We start from the raw sequence: 26,103 nt of genomic DNA, 5'->3' as shown, positions 1-26,103 counted from the left end.
CTTTCTGGGTGTCCATATTCTTTCAACAGAAACAATTCCCCCCAAAACAGGTTTTTAAAAACCAGCTCTGTTACCAGTTCGTTATCTCCCATCGCAAAGGAGGATTAAGCTTCTGGAGTGCAGGCAATGAGTGAGTGCAGTTTGGCATGCAGGGACATGAAAAACTGTAACTTCTGTGCAACTATCAAAAGCACAGGGGGGAGACACGACCCCATCTTTGCACCAGTTGCTCCATTCCATGCCTTGCCCTGTTACCTCTGGTGATGACTGTATGTATGATACCATGGCTGGATTTTTTGCTAGTTTCTAGGAGCAGAAGAAAGAATGAAGCTCACTGAATGGCTTTCGGGCACTTCTCAGTTAATTTGGAAATAGCTGTTACAAATAGTTGTAAATCCCCTCCTTAAATTGCCTAGCAAACAGAAAACACCTTCATTTTCCCTATGCCAGGAATAACTGTTCAATTGCACCATTCCCTAAAAGGCTAGTGGTGCATGGCATTTTTATTTTCTTTTTTTGTCACTGCACATGTGAAATAGCAATTGGCATTATGCTTCTGAGTTACGGTTTCACTCAGTAAACTCAGAGGACAAAATAAAATAAAATAAATCCTTCCAGTAGCACCTTAGAGACCAACTAAGTTTGTTCTTGGTATGAGCTTTCGCGTGCATGCACACTTCTTCAGATACACGAAAGCTCATACCAAGAACAAACTTAGTTGGTCTCTAAGGTGCTACTGGAAGGAATTTTTATTTTATTTTATTTTGTTTTGACTATGGCAGACCAACACGGCTACCTACCTGTAACTTAAACTCAGAGAAGTAACTGTAAACGCTAATGAATGCTCTTTAGAGGAGAAATTATTGTTATGAGATGAAAGCGTATACAGAAATGCTGGAAATATTGTGAAAAACATTTGGACCAGTTGGCAAAGTCTTGGCAACCGGCTTAGGCGTCCTGTGTTCAAATGCAGGCTTGGCCATGCATTTTAGGGTAACCAAGAACAAAGAAATACAGGACTGCTGTTTCTTTAACAGACGCATTGAGTTTTAGCTGTGCAGATGCACGATGAAAGAATCTGTATTCTGAAATTCCCACCTTTACACAAAAAATAAAGGTGCAGAAGCGCAGAAGCTCTTCCATTCTCTTCTATAACTGCTCACACTCTTCACTTTCTGGGCAGCGCAGGAGCAGAGGGTGGCAGCTTCATCTAGTCGATTCAAAAGATCTTCCCAGTAGTTTGGGGCTAGTCCAGTCGATCTAGCTGCCTATGACTTGAGGTGCATAGCTGATGCTTCTCTTTTAAAAGGCTTGGATGGACAAACAGCCTTGCCTCTTACTTTTCAGGCAAGTGGCCAAAAGTCAACTCCCAACCAGGCTGTTGTGTGGTTTTTTTTATGGTTTTTGATCATCCTTGCCCACAGATGGCTAATCCTTTTACCATTCCAGAGTACGGTAATCAAACCATTCTTGTTTCAAAAGGCTTCCAATACACCTGAATGCCTTTTAGAGTAACAGTGGTTGTGCAGTGGTTTTTGATCTAGAAAGATCCTTTGGTTAAGATGGATCATAGCTAAGCAAGTTATTGCTAAGCAAGTGTTATTGACAAGAGGTTGGAAGCTGCTCCAGAAGGACATCAGATTTTAAACAACTGTTTAATGTTGCTGGGGTTTGGGGTGAATAAATTAGCATGTTCGACTTCAAGTTGGATGAACTCGAGCAGTTCTTACAGCCAGTGATGTAGCTGGGGGGGGGGGGGGGTCAGGGTGAAAAATTATGAGGGGGCACAACCAGATGCCCCCATGCAAGCTCCGGCTTCCACTGGGATCCTTACCCCATTCTGGCAAAGGCGTCAGAGGCTTTCAGTCCCATGGTGAGCGGATGCAGATGGAGGGAGGGGGGCAAGGGGCAACCTCAGCCCAGCCCAGCCCTCTTTCTGTGGCTGTCAGGGGGGGTTCATCTGCCTAGCTGGGCTCCCCCCTGTGCAGGCAAGCAGGCAGCGCAGCTCCAGTGGTGTCGGTGGTTCCCCCCCCCCCCGGATGCCGGCAACTCGTGCTACGCCGCAGCTTGCAGCAGCACCATATATGAGCCCAATGCTACAGCTTCTCAGCATCATTTTCTAAAATACAGCTCAGCCCAGTGAGGGATATCTCTCTCATTAGAATAAACTGTTGCTTCCAACTTCTGTGCATTGTAATGCCTTCTGAAGAAACATGTAAGAACAATAGGAATTTTATAGTTAATGCTTACAATGGGGGGGGGGGAATAATGCTACCCAGAGTATCTTGTTAAATATATATTTGCTTATATGTGTAGCTCTGTCTATTTGCACATCAAAGCATGTTTAGTAGTGGTGCTTTTGCAATCTAGCTTCTAGATCTGCGACTGACAATTTTTACTCAGAGGGTGATGGTGAAATCTGCACCATAGCACCTTCTCTCTCAAGCTTCGTTAATGCTTTTATTAATTCAGGCTGCTGCAAGGGTGGCAGGGGGACTGTCACATGATTAAATACAAAATCAAAACTAATTCACACACAAACAGAAAAATAGGTACTGGGGAGAATGTTTATAGCATATACTTCTCCCTGACATAGTTTTATATATGTAAGGAGTTTTTACCTGGGGATTCCCACTTGCACACTACTGTGATATGCAGAATATAGACTTGCCTCCTAGCGGTGCAGCAATAAAATTGTTAGCACACTTACAAAGCTAAGCAGGGACCACTATGGTTTCAAATTGGATGGGGGTTGGGCTAGATGACCCTTAGGTCCCTTCCAACTCTGTGATTGGCTCTCAATTAAATTTCACTGCATAATGCATTTCTGAAAGAACCATTACTTAAGAAAGCCAAAGAGTTGTCATTTGCATCTTTGCAAGGCTGTATGTTGTTTGATATTTCAGTTTTTATTTGTGCCATGGGCATAAAGTTTGGGATATTGATTTGTTTAAAAATTGCTATTCCACCTTTTCACTAAATGGCACTGAAGACAGTTTTAAAAAATCAACTTAGTTATACAAACACCCATAAACTAATCTATAAATCAGTTTTAACAACCCTCCTACATCTGTGATTCACCTCTCCTGTTTGGATCTGCAAAGCACAGGAAATCTCTGGATTCAGGCCAGGGAGTGGAAAGTGTGCAACAGCAGTAGTTGGAGGAGAACGCCACAGGGACAAGAGTGAATTAAAGTAAGTGAAAGAGGTTCACAATCCTCATTAATCCAAAGTATGGGCTGCCCCTAGGTGTCTGATTGTCACTTAGGTTATGAGAATTCTCCACTTCAAATGCCCAGTTAGCCTTGCCTGAATGTGAGCTGTGTCTCAGTGAGAAATTTTAGCTTGGTAATTGTGCACTGAGGCTGAGGCTACAATCTTACATGCATGCTTACAAGGGAGTTACTCCCACAGAGCATAAAGGGACTTAAACGTGAGTAAACGTATCTAAAATTGCACAGTAGCTTCATATGTTCAAATGAGTGGCAGAGCTGCAGTGCTCCCCATAATAAAACATCAAGAAATACAAATTTAAAAACATGCAAATAACTCTCACATCAGTTTCCTCCACTGTGTCACTTTCTTCCCACCAGAATGGTGTCTTGTGCCGTTTTTATTTATTTTTTTATTTCTACACAAGTAGATCCAGATTCACAGCAAGTCCGCGAGGAGAGCCAGACGATCATGCAGATGGCAGATGACAAATCTAGCAAGGTTTGACGAGTGGAAATTGCTTGCTCTAATTGCTTGTCAAGTCCGGTACCTATGTTAGAGTTAAGGACTTAAGCTCAAGGCGAAACAATGCTGGAACAAAATAAGGAAAAGGCTGTTAGAAATTGAGATGGAGGAAGGGAACGGCAGTTAATTTATTCCCAGCCTAAGTTAGAAAGGTGGTTTTGGCAAAGCCTGGAGAGCCTGTAAGCTACTTCTGTGCATGATGTAGACCCTCCAGCATATTTTCACAGTAGTGCAGTATTTAAACATAGGAACACCTTTACAGATGGGCCATAACACAAAATAATAATTGGTGACCAAGGAAGAAATACGTTTTTCATGTCCATCATGGTCAAATCTAACATATTTGCTTCACTTCCAACCACAGAGGAAATGGCACTGATTGTACAGTGTCCTAAAAAAATGTTCACAAACACAAGCAATGGCATAGATAATATTTCTGAAGTATTTGTTCTTCACTAAGATGTAACAGTTCCCAATATTTGCATGTATCACTGCTTCTTATAAAGCTAACGTAGTGTTGAATCCTATGATGTGCAAGCAGAGATTTCTACTCATGCAACAGGGTTACCCCTTCCTCCCCTCTCCTCTTGTGCACCCCACAAATCTGCCCTTGGGTGTCCCAACCCTCTGGATCAAGTTTTGAGGGTGTGCAGGGCCTTCCAGGTGTCACAAGAGGAAAGAGAAGTTCCGTTGCATATGCAGAAGTCTGTCATGCAAACAGAACTTGAGTGTTAGATACGTTTTGTATCCGCTAGTTCCCAAAATTATTTATAGCTTTGAAGAAATATTTATGTAGCAGTCAGTGTGGTGTAGTGGTTAAGAGCGGTAGACTCGTAATCTGGGGAACCGGGTTTGCGTCTCCGCTCCTCCCCATGCAGCTGCTGGGTGACCTTGGGCTAGTCACACTTCTCTGAAGTCTCTCAGCCCCACTCACCTCACAGAGTGTTTGTTGTGGGGGCGGAAGGGAAAGGAGAATGTTAGCCGCTTTGAGACTCCTTCAGGTAGTGATAAAGCGGGATATCAAATCCAAACTCTTCTTCTATTCTTCTTCATAAGCCCCAGTACGGAACTTTGTAAGCATTTGGCACCACATTCAGAGATAGCAATTTTTGTCAGCATCCCTACTCAACATCACCATCATATTTTCTGCCAGGTGCTTAGCAGTATTGCATAAAACACCCTGCAGAATCAGACCAAAGGCATATCTACCTGGTTATATCTACCTGGTTTCCACCCACCCACCACCAAGACACGAGGGCAATAGCACTCTGCTGCAGTTTTCCCCACTGACTGGGAATGTGCTTCACTTGCTAATTGTGTTCTGTATTAACATCCATTGCTTGCTGGTTTATAGGCTGGTTCCTTCTGGTAATGTAACGCTGCAATCTCAAAAAAGCAAAATCGCTACAGGACCCTTTGGAAATGTTAGGACAACTGTAAAATCAGGAAAGAATTTGGGGAACAAAACCACGAGAAAAGGCAGAATATGGGTCTTGCAATAACTGTTGCAGAACTAAAGGAAAGGTAACAAAATGTGTTGCTTTCCTGTGAAGTCATGGGAGGGAGTCTTGTCAAGATTTCAAAGTTTTTCGTAGTCCGGGGAGAAGGCAGTGAGATGGTAAAGTAAGCATGGTCTTCTGTGGCAAATCTGTTTCAGCTGCATTTTGCGTAATGGAGAACATACTGTTCTTTTGGTTTATTTTTTTTTTATTTTACACAGTCACTTAGCACAGATTCACATGCTAAACGTGGCCATTATGTATCATCTCTGCAGCTAATGCAGGCGATCTGCTGGTTGGAGCATAATAATATGTGAGCTGATGGAGTGGAATACTGTAGCAATGCAGCGTCTTCTGTAATCAGGGGAGCTCTGGAATCTCTCCCTGATTGTGCAAATTGCCACCGTGGCATGCTATATGGGTTTCGAACCAGCACATATTAACTGCGCATATTAGCAGACAATTTGCATGAGCTGAAAAGTAAGCAGCCACATTCAAAACACCTGACTCAGACTGAGGGATGAGGTGAAACAGATGCAACAGGACTAGTCTGAGATAAAGGGACCCTGTGGATCCTTTGCAGGGCCTTAGAAATGGAGGCAACTCAGTCCTTCTGGAACTGTTTTTGTCGTTCAGTCATTTAGTCGTGTCCGACTCTTCGTGACCCCATGGACCAGAGCACGCCAGGCACGCCTATCCTCCACTGCCTCCCGCAGTTTGGCCAAACTCATGCCAGTCGCTTCGAGAACACTGTCCAACCATCTCATCCTCTGTCGTCCCCTTCTCCTTGTGCCCTCCATCTTTCCCAGCATCAGGGTCTTTTCTAGGGAGTCTTCTCTTCTCATGAGGTGGCCAAAGTACTGGAGCCTCAACTTCAGGATCTGTCCTTCTAGTGAGCACTCAGGGCTGATTTCTTTGAGAATGGATAGGTTTGATCTTCTTGCAGTCCATGGGACTCTCAAGAGTCTCCTCCAGCACCATAATTCAAAAGCATCAGTTTTTTCAATTCAATTCAATTGTTAGGCAACCTCAAGATGATTTCTTGGGACCTGATGCTGGGGACAGATGCCTCATTTGTTTAACGGCCAGTTTGGACTCCTGACTACCATTAAGTTAATTTCCTGCTTTCAGGTTGCTGCTCAGAACAACCCTTTTAAAGTTACGAGTGGTTACGTCAAGATTAGTGATGGTGCACACAATGGCCCCTTGTCATCTTTCCTTCAAAGGCCATTTGTGAAGCTTCAGAATAGAGGCATTCAGGGTACCAATGTGTGGTTTTAAAAACATTCTTTCAAGACGACGGAGCAATGTTTTTACTTGGTATCAGCCAAACAATTTAGGTTGATAAAGCCTTATAAGAAAAAAGCTTGCAAACACATTGTAGTTGTGTTCAAAAGAGTGCTCCGTGTCGTTAAGCTGACATGGGAAAGTGAATTTTCAGTTCTCTTTTCATAAATGGACTTCTGAAATCAATGGGCCTGATCTTGTGAGCAATGCCTTGTGTATATACCGCCTGATTGGCAAATCGATTGGCAAATGAAAGTCGTGCTCTACTCAGGCAAGGCCTCGTGTAGAGAGGCACGGCTGGTAATCTTTTCCGGAGCCCCTGTTTAACAAGCTTTTTCCCCCTTCCCCTTTTTCTTTTTTTAAAAAAGTAAAATGACACTCTCGCACACAAACAGCTCCGCCAATTTAAAAAGTAAGCTGCAGTTTTGATGAGGAGAGATGCACAAAAGTGCATGGTGTTGCATTAAGTAAAGTTAATTAAAAATAAGAGAGAAACAACCAGCCTTGGCTTATCAAAAATGTGCTCCTGAAACTATTAGCAATTATCTAAATGTGTAAATGGAATTAATCAAGGGATAACTGCACACCGACTGCTTATTTCTGTAAGCATTTGTCGAATGTAGCTCTGTCTCTATGTTTCTTGTTTGGTCCATCACCTATAATAAATTTCAGAATGCATGTTTTACGATATCATGCAAAAATACGGCATTGAACTCTTTGTATTTATTAATCGGTCATTTAAACAGTTAACCTCATTAAAGCAGGAGTAGAATGGGGAAGATGCAATGTGTGGCCGCGCAGCTCCTACAGCACCATCAATAAAGCAAAAAATGCATGGCTAAAATAGTTATAGGCCACACACCAGCCTTGGTTTTTGAAAACAGTAGCAGGTTAATGTCTGCTTTGTCAAAATTTCAGTTGGTGTTGCTTCCTAATAAGTCCCATCAGCAGAAGTCCTGTTCAAGGAATTCCACTTGTACAACTGGATTTTTCCCTATCCTTTCCCCCCATGTGCACCCCAAAATCAGCTCAGAGTGGGTGGAAGAAAAGTGTGTTATAAATTTAAGAACATAAATACAAATAAATTGAAGGTAGTCATTACTGTATGATTAGCTTAGTCTGGAACCATCCTAGTATTTTCATTGCAGGTGTCAACATTTGGGGTCGAATGTTTAATTCTGAGTAGATATGTGTCAGTGCTGATATTTTTATGGGGAAAACTTTTGTTTAGATTTCAAAAGTTGGACGATGTCATGTGTTCAAACTTCAACACCTGTCATTTCACTTTCTGATAATTAAACATATTTTGGACTAGCCATAGTTTGCCAAATTCATTCTATGTATAGCATCAGTGTTTTGTTTTTTTTGCTTGTTGTCATGCATTGGGGTGGTTGCTAAAAATATGTACAGGTCTATATGACTCCTAATTTCTTTGCTAAGCAGGCAGAAGGCTCTTTGTATTAATACTTGGCAATTGTAAAGCAAATTATACATGCCCAACACAATCCATGTGCCTTTATCTCAGGTTGATACATGTGTGGAAAAATGTGGTGAGAGAACGGACAGTACAACGTCAGATTGCAGTTTTAAAAATCTACTCTATATAAGAGAAAACTTCATGCTAATTTTTGAAATGTTCTCTCCCAGCCATTTCTTCTTCTTCTTCTTCTTCTTCTTCTTCTTCTTCTTCTTCTTCTTCTTCTTCTTCTTCTTCTCCTCCTCCTCCTCCTCCTCCTCCTCCTCCTCCCCCCCATATATATATATATATAGACACACTTACCTTGGCAGGTTGTCGTGGTGTAATATATCTCGGGGGGGGGGGGGTTTCAGGTCAAAGTTGTTGAGCTTTTTTTAGGAAGGAGGAAGGCCAATTTTTGGGGGGGTGGGTGGGTCAAAGTTGTTAAGTTTTTTTCAGGGAGGAGGTAAAATGTAGAGCTTTTTAAAGGGAACATGCCTGATATATTTTATCTCTTCAGTGCACTAATTCTTGCAACTGTACTGTAAGGTGGGCTGGTATTATCATTGTAGCCTGATGAGAAATTAGACAATTGTGTGAGTTCATGGCTGAGGGGCTTCCTGGCTGTCACTTAATGCCACTCCTTTATGGCAGCCCTCTACATTAGCATTATTGAACCTTCTCTGGGGCTCTCGTGGTTTCTGTCTGGCTTCCTATACTCTGCTACACCAAATCCCATTTTGTTCTTTTTTCCCCTCCAGAACAGGAAGATCTTTGGTCTCTCTACTCAGATCTTGAAAGAGTAGCAAGGCGCTTTCTTATAAGGCCATAATATATCTAAACATACCGTACGAACATGTTTTATGAAACTCACAATTGCAATCTTGTAGAGAACCTTACTGATTCTGACCTCCAGTAGGGATTCTGACACTATTCTCGCTTTAAGGCGGCACTCCTTTGTAATTATAAATAGGGCCTGTGTTTCTCCAGCGCCACAGGGGTCATTTTCACATGGTTAGCTATGTCTTGCAGGTTTCTTTTTCAAGGAAACAATTGTGTCAGTTTCTTTTGTCTGCAGATTTGCATAATATACTTCCGCTCCATCTCAGACTTCAGAAACTCTTGTAAACCTGGAACTTATTTCCTAGGCTCTCGTCAGAAAGGTTGTCACTAAACTGAAAGAATTCTCCCGCAATGCTCTGCTCATCTTTCGGTATTTTACTCCAATGTATCCAAAGGATACAGACGGAAAATGTTCTTCCCAAAATACATCTTATTGCACTTTTGCTTCCAGGTGTATCTATGCTTGTTTTCCTAAATTTAAAATCCTTCCTGAAATCAAACCAATCTGGCCTCTAGTCTTTCCTCTTTGGGGGTAAAATATTTGGGATGGGGGTGGGTGGAGAAGTCAAATAGCTATTTAGCATAGGATAGAAACAGACCAAAATATCATGCTGGCTCGTATTTCTCAAAGGGAAGAGATTTATGAATGAATTCCTGGAGAATCCTCTTTGGACCAGGCATGGAGTTTTATCTTTTCTGGATAGGATGTTTGTAAGCAACATGGTGCTGAGCCAACATATATTCAGAGCAGTTAGCTGCTGTGAGTACCATTTCACTATGCAGTGGTGGCCAGTAATTCAGATTGCTGGAGCTGCCAGAATGTTCAGATATATGCTTTTAAGTGAGTAAAATCCAAGAGGAAATTTGCACGGAGAGATTTCTGTAGTGTAGAGGTTGTACGCCCCTTTTGGATACTACATCTGCCATATAATCAGGAAAGAAACGTACTCCCTTCCCCCCTCCTGAAGCTGTGTGCATGCTGGACATGAAAGCTCATACCAAGAACAAACTTAGTTGGTCTCTAAGGTGCTACTGGAAAGAATTTTTTATTTTATTTTGTTTTGACTATGGCAGACCAACATGGCTACCCACCTGTAACTGTGAATCCTAAGTCGTTGAATTGGCTGCAGAATCTGGGTGGTTGTTTGTATGATTTTAGTTTTTGGCATAGTTTTATCCAACCTTTACATTCGAATGCAGTTTCTTTTTCCACAACTGGGGACTGGACCTGGGGGAAAGGGTTCTTTTGAACGCTCTCTGTCCTTCAGCTTACCCCCCCCCCCAAAAAAAAAAATCTGGCTTGCAATGCATATTTGCGCATCTCAGAAGATGTGGATATATTTTGAACCAAGCTCCCTTGCCCCTGAAATTGTCCTTCTGCCTGCAAATTACATCAATTTCTCTATGAGTCTCTTCTGCCTGTGTGATCTGGTCATGTGTGTGTAGGGGCAGGGCATCCATATTGTCAGTGAGATCTTTGCAAAACCAGACAACTGTTTAACTGCTGACTTCCCAACCTCAACACACGGCTCCTGACTCAACAGGAGGAACCTAAACTGTCAGTTACTTGGATTAGGCTCTGCTTGCACCTGACATAAGTTGGGCAGCAAGACCTGACCTGCAGCAACAGGTGGCTTCTCTTGGGCAGCTAGCACTATGACTTGGGTAGCCCACACTGCTACTGCTACCACCTCCTCTTCTCTCCGATAAAATTCTTGATTGGCGGTGCAAGAATATGCCAGTAAAAATAAAAATTCAAAATTCTTTAAAAAAATAAATTAGTAGAGGATGCTTGCAGGCAGTTACAATTAGAAGTGAGGAAAAGAGGTTCATACTGTTGCTACGATTGATAATATAATTCTAAAAGCTGTTGGTGGGGAGGAAAAAATAGGTACAGTCATACCTCTGGTTGTGTTTGCTGCGGGTTGCGTTCGTCACGGGATACGAACGTGCCAACCTGGAAGTACTGGAACGGGTTACTTCCGGGTTCGGCGCTTCACGCATGCACAGAAGCACCGAATTGCACCGCGCACATGCACAGATTTGGTGCTTCAGGTTGCACTCTTTTCATGTTGCGAGCGGGCCTCCAGAACGGCTCCCGTTCGCAACCAGAGGTACCACTGTATATCATCATCATCAACCTTTTATTGGCATCAAGCAAAGAAACATACATACATATAGCAGTGTTTTTCAACCACTGTTCCGCGGCACACTAGTGTGCCGCGAGATGTTGCCTGGTGTGCCGTGGGAAAATTACTTTATATATAGTCAATATAGGCACAGAGTTAAATTTTTTAACATTTTCTAATGGTGGTGTGCCTTGTGATTTTTTTCATGAAACAAGTGTGCCTTTGCCCAAAAAAGGTTGAAAAACACTGACATATAGAACAGTAGCGGAATAATACTTTCACAGTGGGGCAAACTGTATTAGAAGAGGAAAGAGACAAGACTCCACTGTCCACGATCACATCTCTGGGACTCCTGATAACTCAGACGACTGCAGAGCATTACGACGAGAAAAGAGCAGATGTAGGTATTTAGCTACCAGTTTGGTAAGCTCCTGGTCAGTTCCCTTTAGTAGGAAATGCAGTACTTCCTGCTCTGGTCTCCTTTTAGGGATACAGAGCTGGTCCAGGAATTGGTGGCGGAGATCGACGTAAAGTTTGCAGTGAAAAACCATGTGAACGAGGCCTTCCACCTGATGGTCATCGCATGGACAAATCCTCTCGCCCTCCAGCCTGCACTGTATATAGAAAAGAGAATTCCTAGATGCCAAGATCCAGGTTGGGGGCAAGTACTCTCTGGTGAGAGAACCCCAGCAGAGATTATGTTGGGAGCTACCCAGAGTGGCTGGGGAAACCCAGCCAGATGGGCGGGGTATAAATAATAATAATAATAATAATTATTTAAAATCACAAAATATGCGGGAAGTAAAGCATGGAAACATAGGCTATTAGACCTTTAAAATATGACCTTGTGAGTTCCCCAACTTCCCTCTTCCCATAGCATAGAAAAGACCACACATTTGGTTTACTTACTCTCCAAAGGTCAGGTTCAGGTGCTTTTCCATTCAGCATTCAAAAGGGACAGGCAGTACACCCTGGGTTAGTTACCTGGGAGGTCCTACTCTCGAGGAAAGCCCGGGCGGGAGTACTCCTCGCGGGGAGAGCGTGGAAAGTGATCCTGCTATTGGGGAGGATCAGGGTAGGGAACCTCCTCGAGAGGAGGTCTTGCTCAGGTACAGGGAGCCCCAGCCGCTGCTGTCACCCGACTCCTCTCAAAGCCCATTGCCAGAGCTCTCTCCCGTGGAAGAGGAGTCTAGGGTCAGGGATGCTGGGCAGTTTCCGGTGCCAGCACAGCATCGGGGGGTCAGGGGACACAGAAGACGTCGTTTCAGGGTGCCGAGGCTTTGGTGCTAGGCAGGAAACAAGAGAGGGGCACCTCCGGATTCTGCAAGTGACTGAGTGGTCATGTTTTTAGCTAGCTCTGCACTGTAAATAGTTATGCACAATAAAGTAATCTTTAGTGTAAGAGGACTCTGTCGTTACTCATGAGCAACACCGTGGTGTACCCTGACAGCTACAGTGGTGAGAGTTCCTAAATTATTGGTATAGGAACACAATAATGGCTTGTAAGAGCCATGAGGTCTGAGCTTGGAACAACCATGCTAAGCTTCTCAGGTAGACTAAAAGGGAACAATAGGCTTGATTACTTTCCTCCCAAGGTGAAGGGGAGTGACCTAGAGAAGTCTGGCAGAACCGCTTACTCTATTACAGTAACCCCTTCATGCAGTAATTATACTTAAGCATGTTGGTTACATGAAACTGGTAATCCCACAAAAGCTTTCAAGAGATAACTGTACATGCTGGTCGTTCATTGTTTTGCATCGCTGTGTTTGGTTTCAGCAAGCCTTGGCACTTGCAGTGGTGAGCTTGATTGGGTGCACATTTTCTTGCCCTGGACTCCATCTCTATGCAGCATTAAAACAAAACAGAACAGAAGAGCACAGAAGGCACATAAATTTGATTGTTTCATTCAGGTGCAAAATAACAAAAAAAAAAAAAAACAGCTTCTTTTGCTTGCCATTCTGAAACTGCTTGTGTTTCCATGCCCCACTTGTGCTTTGGCTAAGCCTTCTACCAAAAGAAGTCTTTCCTTCTCATTTGGTAAGATCCAAACACCCCCTCTCCTGCAGTGCATCGTACTCAGACTTACTTAGGCCCTTTGCCTTTAAGTTATAGTGGCTGTTTAAAACAAACCTTTAGTGAATTCTGATGGCATCAAAATTTGTTTCATTGCCTTCGGCATTCCCTGGATTCTTGAGTGGTTGTTAAGATGCTGCAAAGGTTATGTCAGTGTATGACCATAAACTAGCTCAGTTTATAAGCATTTCTCCATAGTTGGGATTGGCTACTCATCAGCCACTGTAAGGTAATGTACATTTGGGTCTGTACTAGGTTTCCACTGGCTGCCCCACTGATATATTTTCAGGCATCGCTACTGATCTTCTGGTCCCATTTCAATATACACCGCTCTTGAATTGCAGCATACACATGCTTGAAATCCCATTGTGAATATTAACTTCAATGCAGAGTTGCACATATGCAGATCACGGAATGCAATGAAGCTTTTCTCATTTTCTGTTTGGAATCCCACCTGTATCTACCCCATGTGTTCTGTTGCTGCAAATCTTGCGGATGTTTCAAAAGCATATTTGAATGTGGAAGAGGTTGGCTAAATGGCCGATAGTCAGGAGAGTGAGAAAACACCCTGTGGGCATGAAACATTTTGTACATTCTGCTCAAATGAATTCACTGGATTGTGGCTTACTTTTGTATGTATTACCATTTTGCTTCAAGCATGATACATGGAGTAAAGAGGTATGGTCTAATGGAGTCAAGCGCATGATGCTCTTGTATATTTTGCTACAGTTGTATATTTGCATTAATTCTAATTCTTTCTTCCCTCTCATCTTTTCCCCAGTTTGTGCTGGCACTGAGAACAAGCTAAGCTCTTTGTCTGATCTTGAGCAACAGTATCGTGCATTGCGAAAGTACTATGAGAACTGCGAGGTAGTTATGGGTAACCTAGAAATCACCAGCATTGAACATAACCGAGATCTCTCCTTCTTACGGGTAAGTGACATCTCTGCTACTTTAAAAATACATGCGAGCTGACATTTGGTTTTGCAATGACAGATTGAGGCTGTGTACAGATGACAGCTCTACAGAGATTTTTTTTTTAGGTGGTGATGTAGAACTATATTGCCAGTGGTACACAGAGTGTTTGTGTGCTGGTATCCTGCTGTGGCCTTTAGTCAGATTGATTTTGCAAGTTCCCATAGGGCTCTAATTTGTACTCTGTAAAAGACAATGTTAGCCTTTGGAGGAATGCAATAGATCCCTGGAACGGATGTGTGTCTGTTTTGGTGTAGCTGTTGCCAGCGCCTTTTGTGTAGTGCCTAGGATGAGTAACACATACAGCTCTGTTCCATAATTACTAGAGCAACTTCGAAACTTTGTCCTATGCAACATGATATACTTTCTGCATAGCTAATTGAGTAATCTACCTTGTGACAATGACTAGCAGTCCTGGTCAGCTTTGCCATTCTGACAGTTTCACTACTCCAAGCTGTTAAATGGAACTAGAGAAAGTGGCTGCATTTATTTGGTTATATTAAATTTCTGTACCGCCCTTCATCCGAGGATCACAGGGGAGTTTACAATATAAAAGCAAAAAGATACATAACGTAGTACCAAACTAAAACAATAACCCCCCCAACACATATTTAATTAGGGAAACTGAGTAAATACATATCCCTCTCCCTGAAATGAAGCTTCAGCCTTTTATCTGATACTATGCTATCAATGCGGGTGGCGCTGTGGTCTAAACCTAGGGCTTGCCGATCAGAAGGTTGGCGGTTCGGATCCCCGCGATGGGGTGAGCTCCCATTGCTCGGTCCCAGCTTCTGCCCACCTAGCAGTTCGAAAGCACGTCAAGTGCAAGTAGATAAATAGGTACCACTCCAGCGGGAAGGTAAATGGCATTCCCGTGCGCTGCTCTGGTTCTCCAGAAGCAGCTTAGTCATGCTGGCCACATAACCTAGAAGCTGTATGCCAGCTCCCTTGGCCTATAGAGTGAGATGAGTGCCACAACCCTAGAGTCGTCTGTGACTGGACCTACAGGTCAGGGGTCCCTTTACGCTATCAATGATCAATGACCCCTGGACCTACAGGTCAAGGGTCCCTTTACGCTATCAATGATCAAACTTCCAGTGCTGGGTTAAGGCTAGTATGGCCAGAGGCAGAGCTAGCTGCTCCGGCATCCGGAGCAGCACACATGCTGTGCACCTGAGGGTGGGGATAGCCGCCCGTGGCGAGCAACCCAGCGGGGGCGCGACAATGTCACCCCCCCCTCAGGGATGACACCCAGGGTGGGCCAGTGAGTATGGCAAAATGAATAGAGAAGGGCAGGTCATAGTTGGTGCACCACAGAAATTACCATCTGTATGCTCACTTGATGATATATTCCATTATTGATGACTGGATTACATACTAGGAATTTTAAAAAAAACAAACTAGCAAATGAGAGAGAACTGCAAGATAATGAAGACTGATGTTCTCTCTGTATCTCTCTCTCTCTCTCTCTCTCTCTCTCTCTCTCTCTCTCTCACACACACACACACACACACATTCTGCTCTTTGGTTAAGCTGCGGATAGTTTATGAAAGAACTGTTGTAATAGTGTCTGTACAGCTTATATGCTACTTACAGTTTTTTCTATAGTGAAGTATAGTGTCCAGATCAAGGAAAGTCTATTTTGCCTTGGTCAGACCACACCTGGAATACTGTGTCCAATTCTGGGCACCACAATCTGGAACGTGTGCAGAGGAGGGGCAACCAGGATGATCAAGTGTCTGGAAACCAAGCCTTATGAGGAACGGTTGAGGGAGTTGGGGGTGTTTAGCCTGGAAAAGAGGAAAATGATAGGAGATACGATAGCCATCTTCAAATATCTCAAGGGCTGTTAAATGGAACTGGGAACAAGGCTTGTTTTCTCCTGCTTGGGTGGGGGGGGGGTAGGACTTGAACCAATGGCTTCAAGTTACAAGAAAAGAGATTCTGACTAAACAGACGGAAGAACTTTCTGACAGTAAGAGCAATGGGACAGTCTCCCTTGAGAGGTTGTGGACTCACCTTCCTTGGAGGTACAGTGGTGCCCCGCTAGACGAATGCCTCGCTAGACGAAAAACTCGCTAGACGAACGGCATTCGTCTAGCGGAAGCTGCCCCGCAAGACGAAAAAGTCTATGGGGCTGCTTCGCAAGACGAAAAATTTTCGTCTTTTTTGTTTGTTTGTTTGTTTAGTGGAGCACGGCTGTCATTGCCGCTTCACTAGACGAAAAAACCGCTAGACAAAAAAATTCGTAGAACGAATTATTTTCGTCTAGCGGGGCACCACTGTATTTAAGCAGAGGTTGTATGGACATCTGTCATGGATACTTTAGCTGAGATTCCTGCATTGCAGGGGGTTGGACTAGATGATTCTTGGGGTCCCTTCCAACTCTACAGTTCTATGATTCTATATATGTAACTGTTACATATGCAACCATAATTTAGAATATTAAAAAATTGCATGGAAAGGAATTAATAAATGTAATAATATAATATAATATAATATAATATAATATAATATAATATAATATAATATAATATAATATAATATAATATAATATACAATGAATACCTTTCATGCAAGTATGCTAAGGGTGAGCAGCTTGTGGAGGCCCTGATCCAAATCCATTCCCCTGAGAGATTCTTTATCTGAGGAAGTTGATAAATTTACTGGAAATCCCAGGTGTGGACAGGAGTGTTGCATTTTGGTTCTGCCTGTGGGTTTCCCAGGGGCATCTGGTTGGCCCCTGTGAGAACAGAGTGCTGGACTCAGATGTGCTCTTTACCTCAACCAGCAGCAGGGCTCTCTTTATTTCCTTCAGCTTAGAGGCAAAAACTGCATGGCAAGCCGGCCTAGTGGGAACAGAACCTCCTGCCAGGCCCCACCACCCCTCACTCACATCTCCTAGTGGTCCTCCAAGAAAATTAGATGCCGACTATACAGTAAATGTTCATAGAGATAGCGGCTCCCTGTAACATTTCCCCTTAACTTCAAGCTTCTACCTAGTGCTTATTTTTCCTTTCCTTTCCTTTCCTTAAAAAAAGACCCCTCTGCTGTTCCTTTTGACTTTAGCTTTCTAAATAAAGAATTGAGTGAAATGCTATTTGAGGCTGCTAAACTTGAAGTAATAAGAGCCAGCAGGTGGCAAACCCACAGAATCTCGCCATTTGGGTGTGGGTGTGGGTGGGTGTTTTGTAGTAATAGTAACTGAGGATTTCATGCAGTTGTTTTTATTTTTATTTTTACCTGAGACTGCCCCCTCACAGATGTCTCAGCAAAAAAGAGCAGCTCTAGTTAATGTGATAAATTATAGCAATTTAGTTAGAAAACAAAACAGAGAAAAGACGTTTTTGGAGGCAGAAATAAAAGGTGGCATGTTTATACTAATAATTTAACATTCATTAGCTTGAGGATGCTGCTTATTTCTTCATTTTTTTTAAAAAAAAAAACCCCACACATTTTAATGGACTAACAAAGGTGGCAGATGGGATATAATCAAGATCCCAAGCTACTTGTCACTTTCAGCTTGGGAAATCGTGAAATCTTTCCTGCTATTTCTGAGGCTCCCATTCTTTCAAGCCTTCCGCAGACTTGAAATGGGCTTCATGTATCTATTTTATGTATTTAATTATATAATTAGCATCACAGAGCTTTACAGTGTTGCAGTGGTAGATGGGTTCTTGCTTTGAGGTGCTTGCAATCTACAACTGGATATTTGCAATCTGTAGGGGACATAACAGAGCACTGATTTGGTAGCCTGTGGCCCTCCAGATGTCATTGTATTACAATTTCCACCATCTCTGGCCATTTGTAATTCTGTCAGCCTGGCAGTGCAGGGAACTGGGAGCAGAAAGTATTAGGGAAGTGAGGGTAAACAGGAGAAGAACATGCGTTCGGCTGAGGTTTTGGTAGGGCATGCCAACTTGTATCAAAGGTGTAATGGAAAAAGCTATTTCAGTTCATATCCTACAGGGCAGTCTCTTCACCATGTGGCCACACAACAAGAGGCAAGCAAGCAGTTTTCCCCTCGATTGTTCTAAAACTGTGCAACCTCTCCAGAATGGTTCAAAGCTGTTCTGCAGCTTTGGAGATACTTTTTGGAGAGGATACTGTACAACTTTGCCCGTTTGAAAGGCTTACAGCATTTGAGTGTGGGGAGTGTAGTCTCATGTTGCAGCTGCTCTTGATTGTCTTGATGGTACTGATATATTAACGAGAGCCTTTTATTTATTTGTGGCTATGCATTAAGTAGCACTTCATGCCAGCTTGCTCTGGGTGCCTATTGGGATTTGTAGCAGCAGGACAGCTGCTACTATTTTACTGGACTTACTTTACCATCACCTTCGGGTCCTGTGATATAACCTAAATCACTGAGTGCAAAAAAGAGGACATCATATCGGGTATGTAGGTAGAGCTACAGCTGAACTCTGCACCAAAATCTTCAATTTTGACTTTAAAAAAGTGGTGAAACCAGCTGCTAAACGTTTAAATTCTGAGAACCGCTACCTGTCTGAGTTACTAAATACTATTCTAAAGTCAAACATATATTAATAGCATTTCGTATCAAAAAGCCGAGGACACACCCATACAGAACATTAGTAGTTACCATAAGCCATGCCATAGAGAAAATGATAAATATAGTCAGAATATATCGAAATAGAACAAATTTGCAGAGGAAGGTGAAACATAGCATAAAGAATTCCAAGATCATTGGATTGTGTAGCCTAAGGGCAATTATTTCCTGACCTCTGATAAGGTCAGTCTCATGCAGACGGAAAACAACATCTAATTGTCAAACCTTGTCAAGAAATGTTTCCTAGCTTTCACCAGGGAAAGAATTAAAAACTACCAATAAGTGCAGGGGCAATTAGAATAAGGGGCAATTATTTCATTATTGATGTAAACCTCCAGAATGTATTTTGTATTTGTAGTTTTTACCTCTATCTTCAGTACATTTTATTTTATTTTATTTTATTTTATTTTATTTTATTTTATTTTATTATTTTATTACTATGGCTAGTGGCTGATGCAAAGAAAGATTATTCTTCTTCTTCTTCTTCTTCTTCTTCTTCTTCTTCTTCTTCTTCTTCTTCTTCTTCTTCTTCTTCTTCGTGTAAATACTCTTTTCCTCATGGCCAGCAATAGAAGACTATAATAGTGCAAATGTAAAATATATCCTTGCAATGTATGTGGCCTAAGTCTGAGGTCAGCCTTTGATGTCTCCAGTTGAAAACACTGCCTTGCAGGACTTGGAATGGCCTTTCCTTTAATTCCAGAAAGCTTCTGCCAATCAACTACACAAACCATTGCTTCAATTTGGAATTTGGAATAAAGACCCAGTGCGGGTTGGAGTGTCAGACTAGGATTTTGAGACTCAGGTTCAAATCCTTATTATTATTATTTATTAAATTTGTATATTGCTTTTCATCCTTTCATCTCAGGATGGTTCACAACATCAAGTCCTCACTCAACCAGGGAAGTCCCTGGGTTACCCAGGGTCCCTTAGGCTTTATCATCCTAACTCTCTTCCCAGGGTTGTTGTGAGGATAAAATGAGGGGTTTATGTTGCACAGGGTGGAGGTGGGAGAAGAGTAATGTATCCTGCTCTGAATTTTTGGGAGGAAGAGTAGAATGAAAACAAAGAATAGAAAAATTCTATTGCAATCTGCAGCTCAATGCAGGTTCTACGGTGTGTGACGCAATGGCAGCATCCCTGACAGATGGCTATCTAGGCTTTTGTTAAATACCTCTAGCGAAGGAGATACTACTAGTATATTCAAAAGGTAACAAATAATACAAAGCACTTCCATTTAACCATTTGTTTTTATTTTTTTAAATGATTGAACTTCATTGCAAGCACAAAATGTGAATGCAAGAAACTAGAAGAAATCATTCGCTGGTGGACTGAATAGAGAACAAACTTGGAAGTTTGTTGGCAGAGTTCATAATGTCTTAGTTGGCACATCACAGTAAGCCATAATCTGAAATAAACTATGGTTTAACATGAACAAGCAGCATGCTGGTGCATGTGGCTCATTTGCAGCTGCCTGCATCCCTGCTTCTCCCTTCTCTCTTCTCATGAGGTGGCCAAAGTACTGGAGCCTCAACTTCAGGATCTGTCCTTCTAGTGAGCACTCAGGGCTGATTTCTTTAAGAATGGATAGGTTTTATCTTCTTGCAGTCCATGGGACTCTCTTAGTAGTACCCAGCCCTTTTAGGTCTGCTTGCAGATCACATAATCTCCCTGTCTAAAATATCCTAATACCATTGTTTCCATGCAGCTTCAAACTGCAGCTCTTTTAACAGCTTTGCCTAGAAAGTATTGTTAAAGGATAGTAGATAAAGATTCCAAATAACCTTCTAATATTTTTTTTTACTGTAGTTCCCTATGCCTTGCCTCCCTCAAACCACTTTGAAACACTCTCATTCCATTATACTCTAGCAAAGGGAATGCAAGCTTTCAGATGCATGCAGAAATTATTCATTTGATTTGTCGTGACCCCCTGCAATCACAAAAGTCTTAAAATAGGATACTTGAGTGGCACAACTGTAATGCTCAAACTTAGTGTTGCAACCGTGACCAGACGTGGTAGCTAATGAACAGCCCCGTTTCTCCACCTGAGTTTCTCTCTTTTAATTGCTGTTTCATATTAATGGGATTGTTTCATTGTGCATTTTAATTTTGAATGTTTCTATTGTTAATGGTTTAATTGAATTGTTTTATTGTGCATTTTAACTGTGGGTGTTTATATTTTAATGTCTGTGAAACAGTTTTTTATCCCTTGTAAGCTGCTTATAAGCCTATGTTGGCATCATCAAAACACACAGAAACGAATAAGTACATTGGTTGACTGGGCTGCATGGGCCACTGTGGGGCCCTCTAGCCCAGCACAGAAAATCAGAAGCATATTTGTTCATCTTGCCAGTAGTGTCTGCACTGATTAGCAACAGTTTTGTCCCAGTTTAAGGCAGGAGCCTTTCCCGGCCTTGGGCTGGAGCTGCCAGGAGCTGCAGTGAGACCTTCTCCACACAAAAAGTCACTGAGCTGTGACACTCTCAGTAATAGTTCTCCAGAGACTGTCCTCAGTCCAGCCACCTAAGTCCTTTACTTTAAGATGTTAGGAGAGCGGCCTGGAACTAAATATATGCAAAGTGGATCCTGTGGCACTGACCTTGTCTTTCTGGGGGTTGAGAAAACCACCCAGAATTTTTTAGGGTGGACAAAGGGCAACTGTGGTAAAGGCTAGCAATGAATTAAAGTATTTCCCCCCTGTGTTGTCCATTAAACGTGCACCTTGTGACTAAAGCCAGCATTAGTGCAAATAAAGCTTAGCTGTGCAGTAAACGCCACAGTTTGTTTTTGTTGTTGCTCATAGGTAATTTAGATATTAGTTTGCGTGTCGAGGTCCCCAAACCACCCCTCAATTAAACACACTTCACACCAGATATAAGTTTAAGGTTTTCGGCATTAATTTGGCTACAACTTTATTGAATACAAAATAAGTGAGTGGTTGCTTAGGCATGGGTTAAGACTATCTGCCCCTCTGGGGACAGAACTGACATCCACCCGCCTGTGGAGTCAGTATGGGGGAAAACACTTTGGGGAGAGAATGTGCGCCCGTTCTCCCCAAATGCTCCCAGGGGCTCTTGCGTGGGCCCTGGCCCCCGACCGGGGCATATGGACAAGCATGGTGAGCCCCTGGATTCCTTTAACGGAATTCCCCTTGCAGCAGCAGCCTTGAAGGGGCAACCACAGCCAACCTGCCCCTTCGCAGCATAGGAGGAGCAACCACAGCCAACTCTGCCCCTCCTCAACCAATTTATAACCAATGCCTAACTGCCAACCTTACAAGTTGTGACTAATTGCTATGCAGTAGGCGAAAACCAAATGGCACCAGCCAATCAGCCAGATGGAAAAATTCCTACCAGGCCCCTGCTCCAACGCAGACGACCCCATGACAGGCATAGCAAGGTCAACGCAGAGGCCTAATAACAGGGATGGAGGGCGGCTGATCCGATGCATGAAGCCAGGAGAGCTCCAATGCTGCATGCAGGGTCATATATAGTCACTGGGCTGTCCATCAACAAGTTGCAACATATGAATCTCCCCAACGACAGCCCAGAGCCCAATCACAGTTGTGGCCATCCAGACTAACCCGCCCAGCAGCAGAGGGGTGACTTGTTAGCCCCCACCGCAACACGTGCTCTCCATGAAGGAGAACACGCTTTGTTGTTCTCCTGAATGAGAAGAAGCCCTGAACTTCTGCCACCTACCTTAACATCTAAATTCTATATCTACACACCCCTTGCCGTCATCTGCATTGTGCAGGAAATGCTGGCTTAAGTTTTATTTCAGCGAAAACAGTCCAGTATATAAAGCATCCAAAGCTCTAGTGGCAAATGCACTTAAATTGAAAATGGATTTATTAGGTTGTAAAGCCAAGTGCACAGCTTCCTGGGGGACTCGATGGTGAGGTATTAAGATTTGGCTTCAATGATGAGTGTAATGAATTTTAAAGGCTGGTCACAACCTTAATTAGGAATCCAAAAAATAACATTTCACGCTATATATTGATGGACTTTGCTCAAGGGAATCATAGGGGTCATTAAGGCTTGTTTATGCATATCCTCCTTCTTGCTTCTGCTTTTTCCCTCCAGGGAATAAAAGTTATATCTTCAGAGCAAGGGAAACATAGAAGCGTTGAGAGGATGGGGATCAATGGGACGATAGCGATAACCGAATAGAACAATTTTTGATTCTGCCTTGAAGAATTTCTGTCATTGTCACTGCGAATACTTAAAAAAAAAAAAATGTACCAAAAAAATCAAGTTATTCTGCCCTTCTCAAAGTGAAACTTAACAAAACTGGCATTCAAAGGTTTGAATAATGTTGCATTGTAAACCATCGATTTAGTGTCTGGGATTAATGAATTTAAAAGCTGAAAGAAATAGAAGATAAAGTCTTTAATTGTAAGCCGTCAGGGGGCAGCAGAAGAAGTGGGGGAGGCGGCTGCAGGCTTAGGGAACTGGTTTTCACTAAACCAGATCAATTTTAAAGGCTTCCGCTGCGGGTGCCTGCAGGCAGGCTGTGAAAGTTCAGAAGTGCCAACACAAATGTTGATATTGCAGCATTGGACAATATTACCAACAGCCCCACCTGAAATCTGAGAGTGACATTAAGCTCGCCTACTAATTAGAGGCTTACTTGGCGGAAAGCCGTGAAACTTATAGTAGGGAGCGCAGTAGGAATTACAAGATGAGGAAGGTGCCAAGGGTCCAGTGTAAAGGAAGCTGGACCCTTGAACGATTTATTCACAATGTCGGCCACAAAAACAGTTTGTGCTTCAGTTTTGATGCCAAACGCATTTTTAAAAACCAGAATATCCCCCCCCCCCCAGTAACACATTTAAACTGAACCTAATCTCTGCTTTTGATTCACTGAACAATTTAAAGGGGAATATCAACCCCTGTCACTTACTTTTTTTTAAAAAAACTTATTTTTATTACCCCTGTTACTTTCTGTGGGTACTACTCTGAAGGCAATTGTGAAGGTGAAATGAGTTACGGTACACTGCCATTTTGCCTGTTCTAGCTCCATGAAAGCAAGGTGGTAACAACAACAACAACAACAACAACAACAACAACAACAACAACAACAACAACATTTATTTCTACCCCACCCATCTGGCTGGATTTCCCCAGCCACAATGGGCGGCTTCCAACAAAAGATAAAAAAATACATTAAAACACCAGTCATTTAAAAACTTCCCTAATTTTGTGTGTGCATTCATTTTTTTAAAGTAGGAAATACTTTCAGAATAATTGTGTGATCTGGGCCATGATCTTTCCGTGGAAGAGACCAAGAAGACTTTCAGAAATGTGTTTACTTAATCTGTATTTAATCAAACGATCCCAAAACAGGTTACAATGTGGTTGAAAACAAGAAGCAGTTGAAAAAAACAGATAAAAACACAGCACCAAACTTTAGCCATAAAAGCAGTCATGGAGTCTCCCTTGGTTTCCAACAGCAGCAGAAGAAGAAGAGAAGAAGAGTTTGGATTTGATATCCCGCTTTATTACTACCCGAAGGAGTCTCAAAGCAGCTAACAATCTCCTTTCCCTTCCTCCCCCATAACAAACACTCTGTGAGGTGAGTGGGGCTGAGACTTCAGAGAGAAGTGTGACTAGCCCAAGGTCACCCAGCAGCTGCATGTGGAGGAGAGGAGACGCGAACCCAGTTCACCAGATTCCGAGACTACCGCTCTTAACCACTACACCACAGTGGCAGCTAACATCCCATCATTGTTCAGTAAAAACAGAAAGGTATTTGCCTATTTGTGGTGCCACTGGGAGAGCATTTCACAATCGAGACATCACCACCTAGAAGTAGGGATGAACTTTTTAGTATTGACACGGATTCTGCTCATATTGATCTAGAGCGGACCCCAACATAGAGTTAGCAGAATAAAAACGTAAACACGTTGCAGGATCCCCCCAAAAATAGAGCAGAGGCAATTAGCATCATCCAGCAGAGTTTTACTACTGAAGACAAATGACCTTAACAGTCACAAATACATACATCTTCAGGATTGGCACTGTCCATAAGTAATCCAGTCGCAGCAGACTTAACATAAACTTTACAATAGGACTAAAACCTTAACACTAAACATACTATGTAGAGAACACCACACCAGAAGGAAAGTGAGACAGAAAGTGAAACTCAGGCTCCTTCTGGCCTTATTATTATAGTCGGTATGACCTTGACAGAAAGACATAACAGAACCTGTTTGAACCAGCAGTTCAGCTTCTCTGAAGGAATAACCCAAACACCAGGAACCTTCTGCTTGCGAATCTAGGCAGAGGAGAAGGTTTCTTGTCAGCTAGAAACTTCCAGCTTACACCAGCTTTGTATCACACAGAGAAGCTTCCAGAACCGCCTTCAATTAAATAGAATAGAATAGATCTCTACACTTTACTTTCTGTACAAAAAAAATGCAAACTGGCAAGTATTTCTACTGTATTTGTTAGAAAAATGTATTTTACAAAGAATAAATTGGGGATAGGATTGTAGGTATAGGATTGTAACCTAAATGTATTTATAATTACAGCCTACCTGCAAGTACCTCAATGTGTTTTAAGAGATGTAAAAAGTTGTGCAGCCCTGCTACAGTCCTCTACCCACCTGCCTAAAGAGTATTCCTCATTGAACAGAGTGGAACTTGTGTTATAATTAACCATACATAACTTGTATAAAACAATTAAGGAGCACAGAATATGGCAAAATAGTTGAAAAGCTCACAATTCAAATTTGCTTTGTTAGAGTGAAGGCTGTGATCCCACTATATATGTATGTATGTGTGTGTGTGTGTATATATATATATATATATATATATATATATATATATATATATATATATATCTGACATCCATACCCTGTTCCCCCCCCCCCTGAAAATGCTGATATCTGTAATTGAGGCCAGGCTGGGGTCCATCAATTTTAACAAACCATTAGCTGAAAAGAGCCATCCTGTCAATTAGATCTATTGCTGGTTGTCAGTTTAGCCTGAGGTTACAACAACCATGCCCCAGCGCTAAGTAATGACTGTGAGTGTTGATACACACTCTCTAGTCAGCCATTCACTTCAACCCAGAAATAATCATCTGATCTCAATGGAGCAGCTGCTTTTACACTGCAAATTATCACCTCTTTGTTTCATTACTTGTAAGGCCAATTGGGATTTTTTTTTTTTTAAGGTTTGGATATACATTTATATCCTGTCCTGGTGATGTGCTAGTTGAATTCTCAATGAAGACAAAGCAGACATGTGGGAATGTATTTATATCCTTGCAAATACATCTCAAAACTGAAAAAGCTATGTATGTCAGTAGTCGTATCAAATAGGACTTTCTGGTTATACAAATGAGCTGGAAAATGAATGATGCCCAGCTGAATTGAAGGCAGCAGCTTGGCAGGCCACCCACACACCCCATCTCAGTTGGAATAACATGGCATAGTATAGTACCAGTGGCATTGCTCAAAGAAAAGAAAGTGCCCATCACTGGCCAGATGCTACTTCTCCTGTCACTTGACCTCTATAATACAGGT

General features: G+C 42.4%; 1 protein-coding gene across 6 annotated transcripts in view; it reads left to right on the top strand.

Annotated features, from left to right (window-relative positions):
- The window catches only part of ERBB4 (erb-b2 receptor tyrosine kinase 4), an 828,249-nt gene that overhangs the window by 314,440 nt on the left and 487,706 nt on the right, over positions 1–26,103 (top strand). For all 6 annotated transcript variants that reach the window (XM_033170891.1, XM_033170926.1, XM_033170900.1 and 3 more), the window contains exon 2: positions 13,807–13,958. In XM_033170891.1, the coding sequence (XP_033026782.1) occupies positions 13,807–13,958 (152 nt within the window). The remainder of the gene's footprint in view (positions 1–13,806; positions 13,959–26,103) is intronic.

Source organism: Lacerta agilis, chromosome 1 (assembly GCF_009819535.1).
Source record: "Lacerta agilis isolate rLacAgi1 chromosome 1, rLacAgi1.pri, whole genome shotgun sequence".
Classification (NCBI taxonomy): Eukaryota; Metazoa; Chordata; class Lepidosauria; order Squamata; family Lacertidae; genus Lacerta; species Lacerta agilis.
This window is presented reverse-complemented; position numbering and strand designations above follow the sequence as displayed.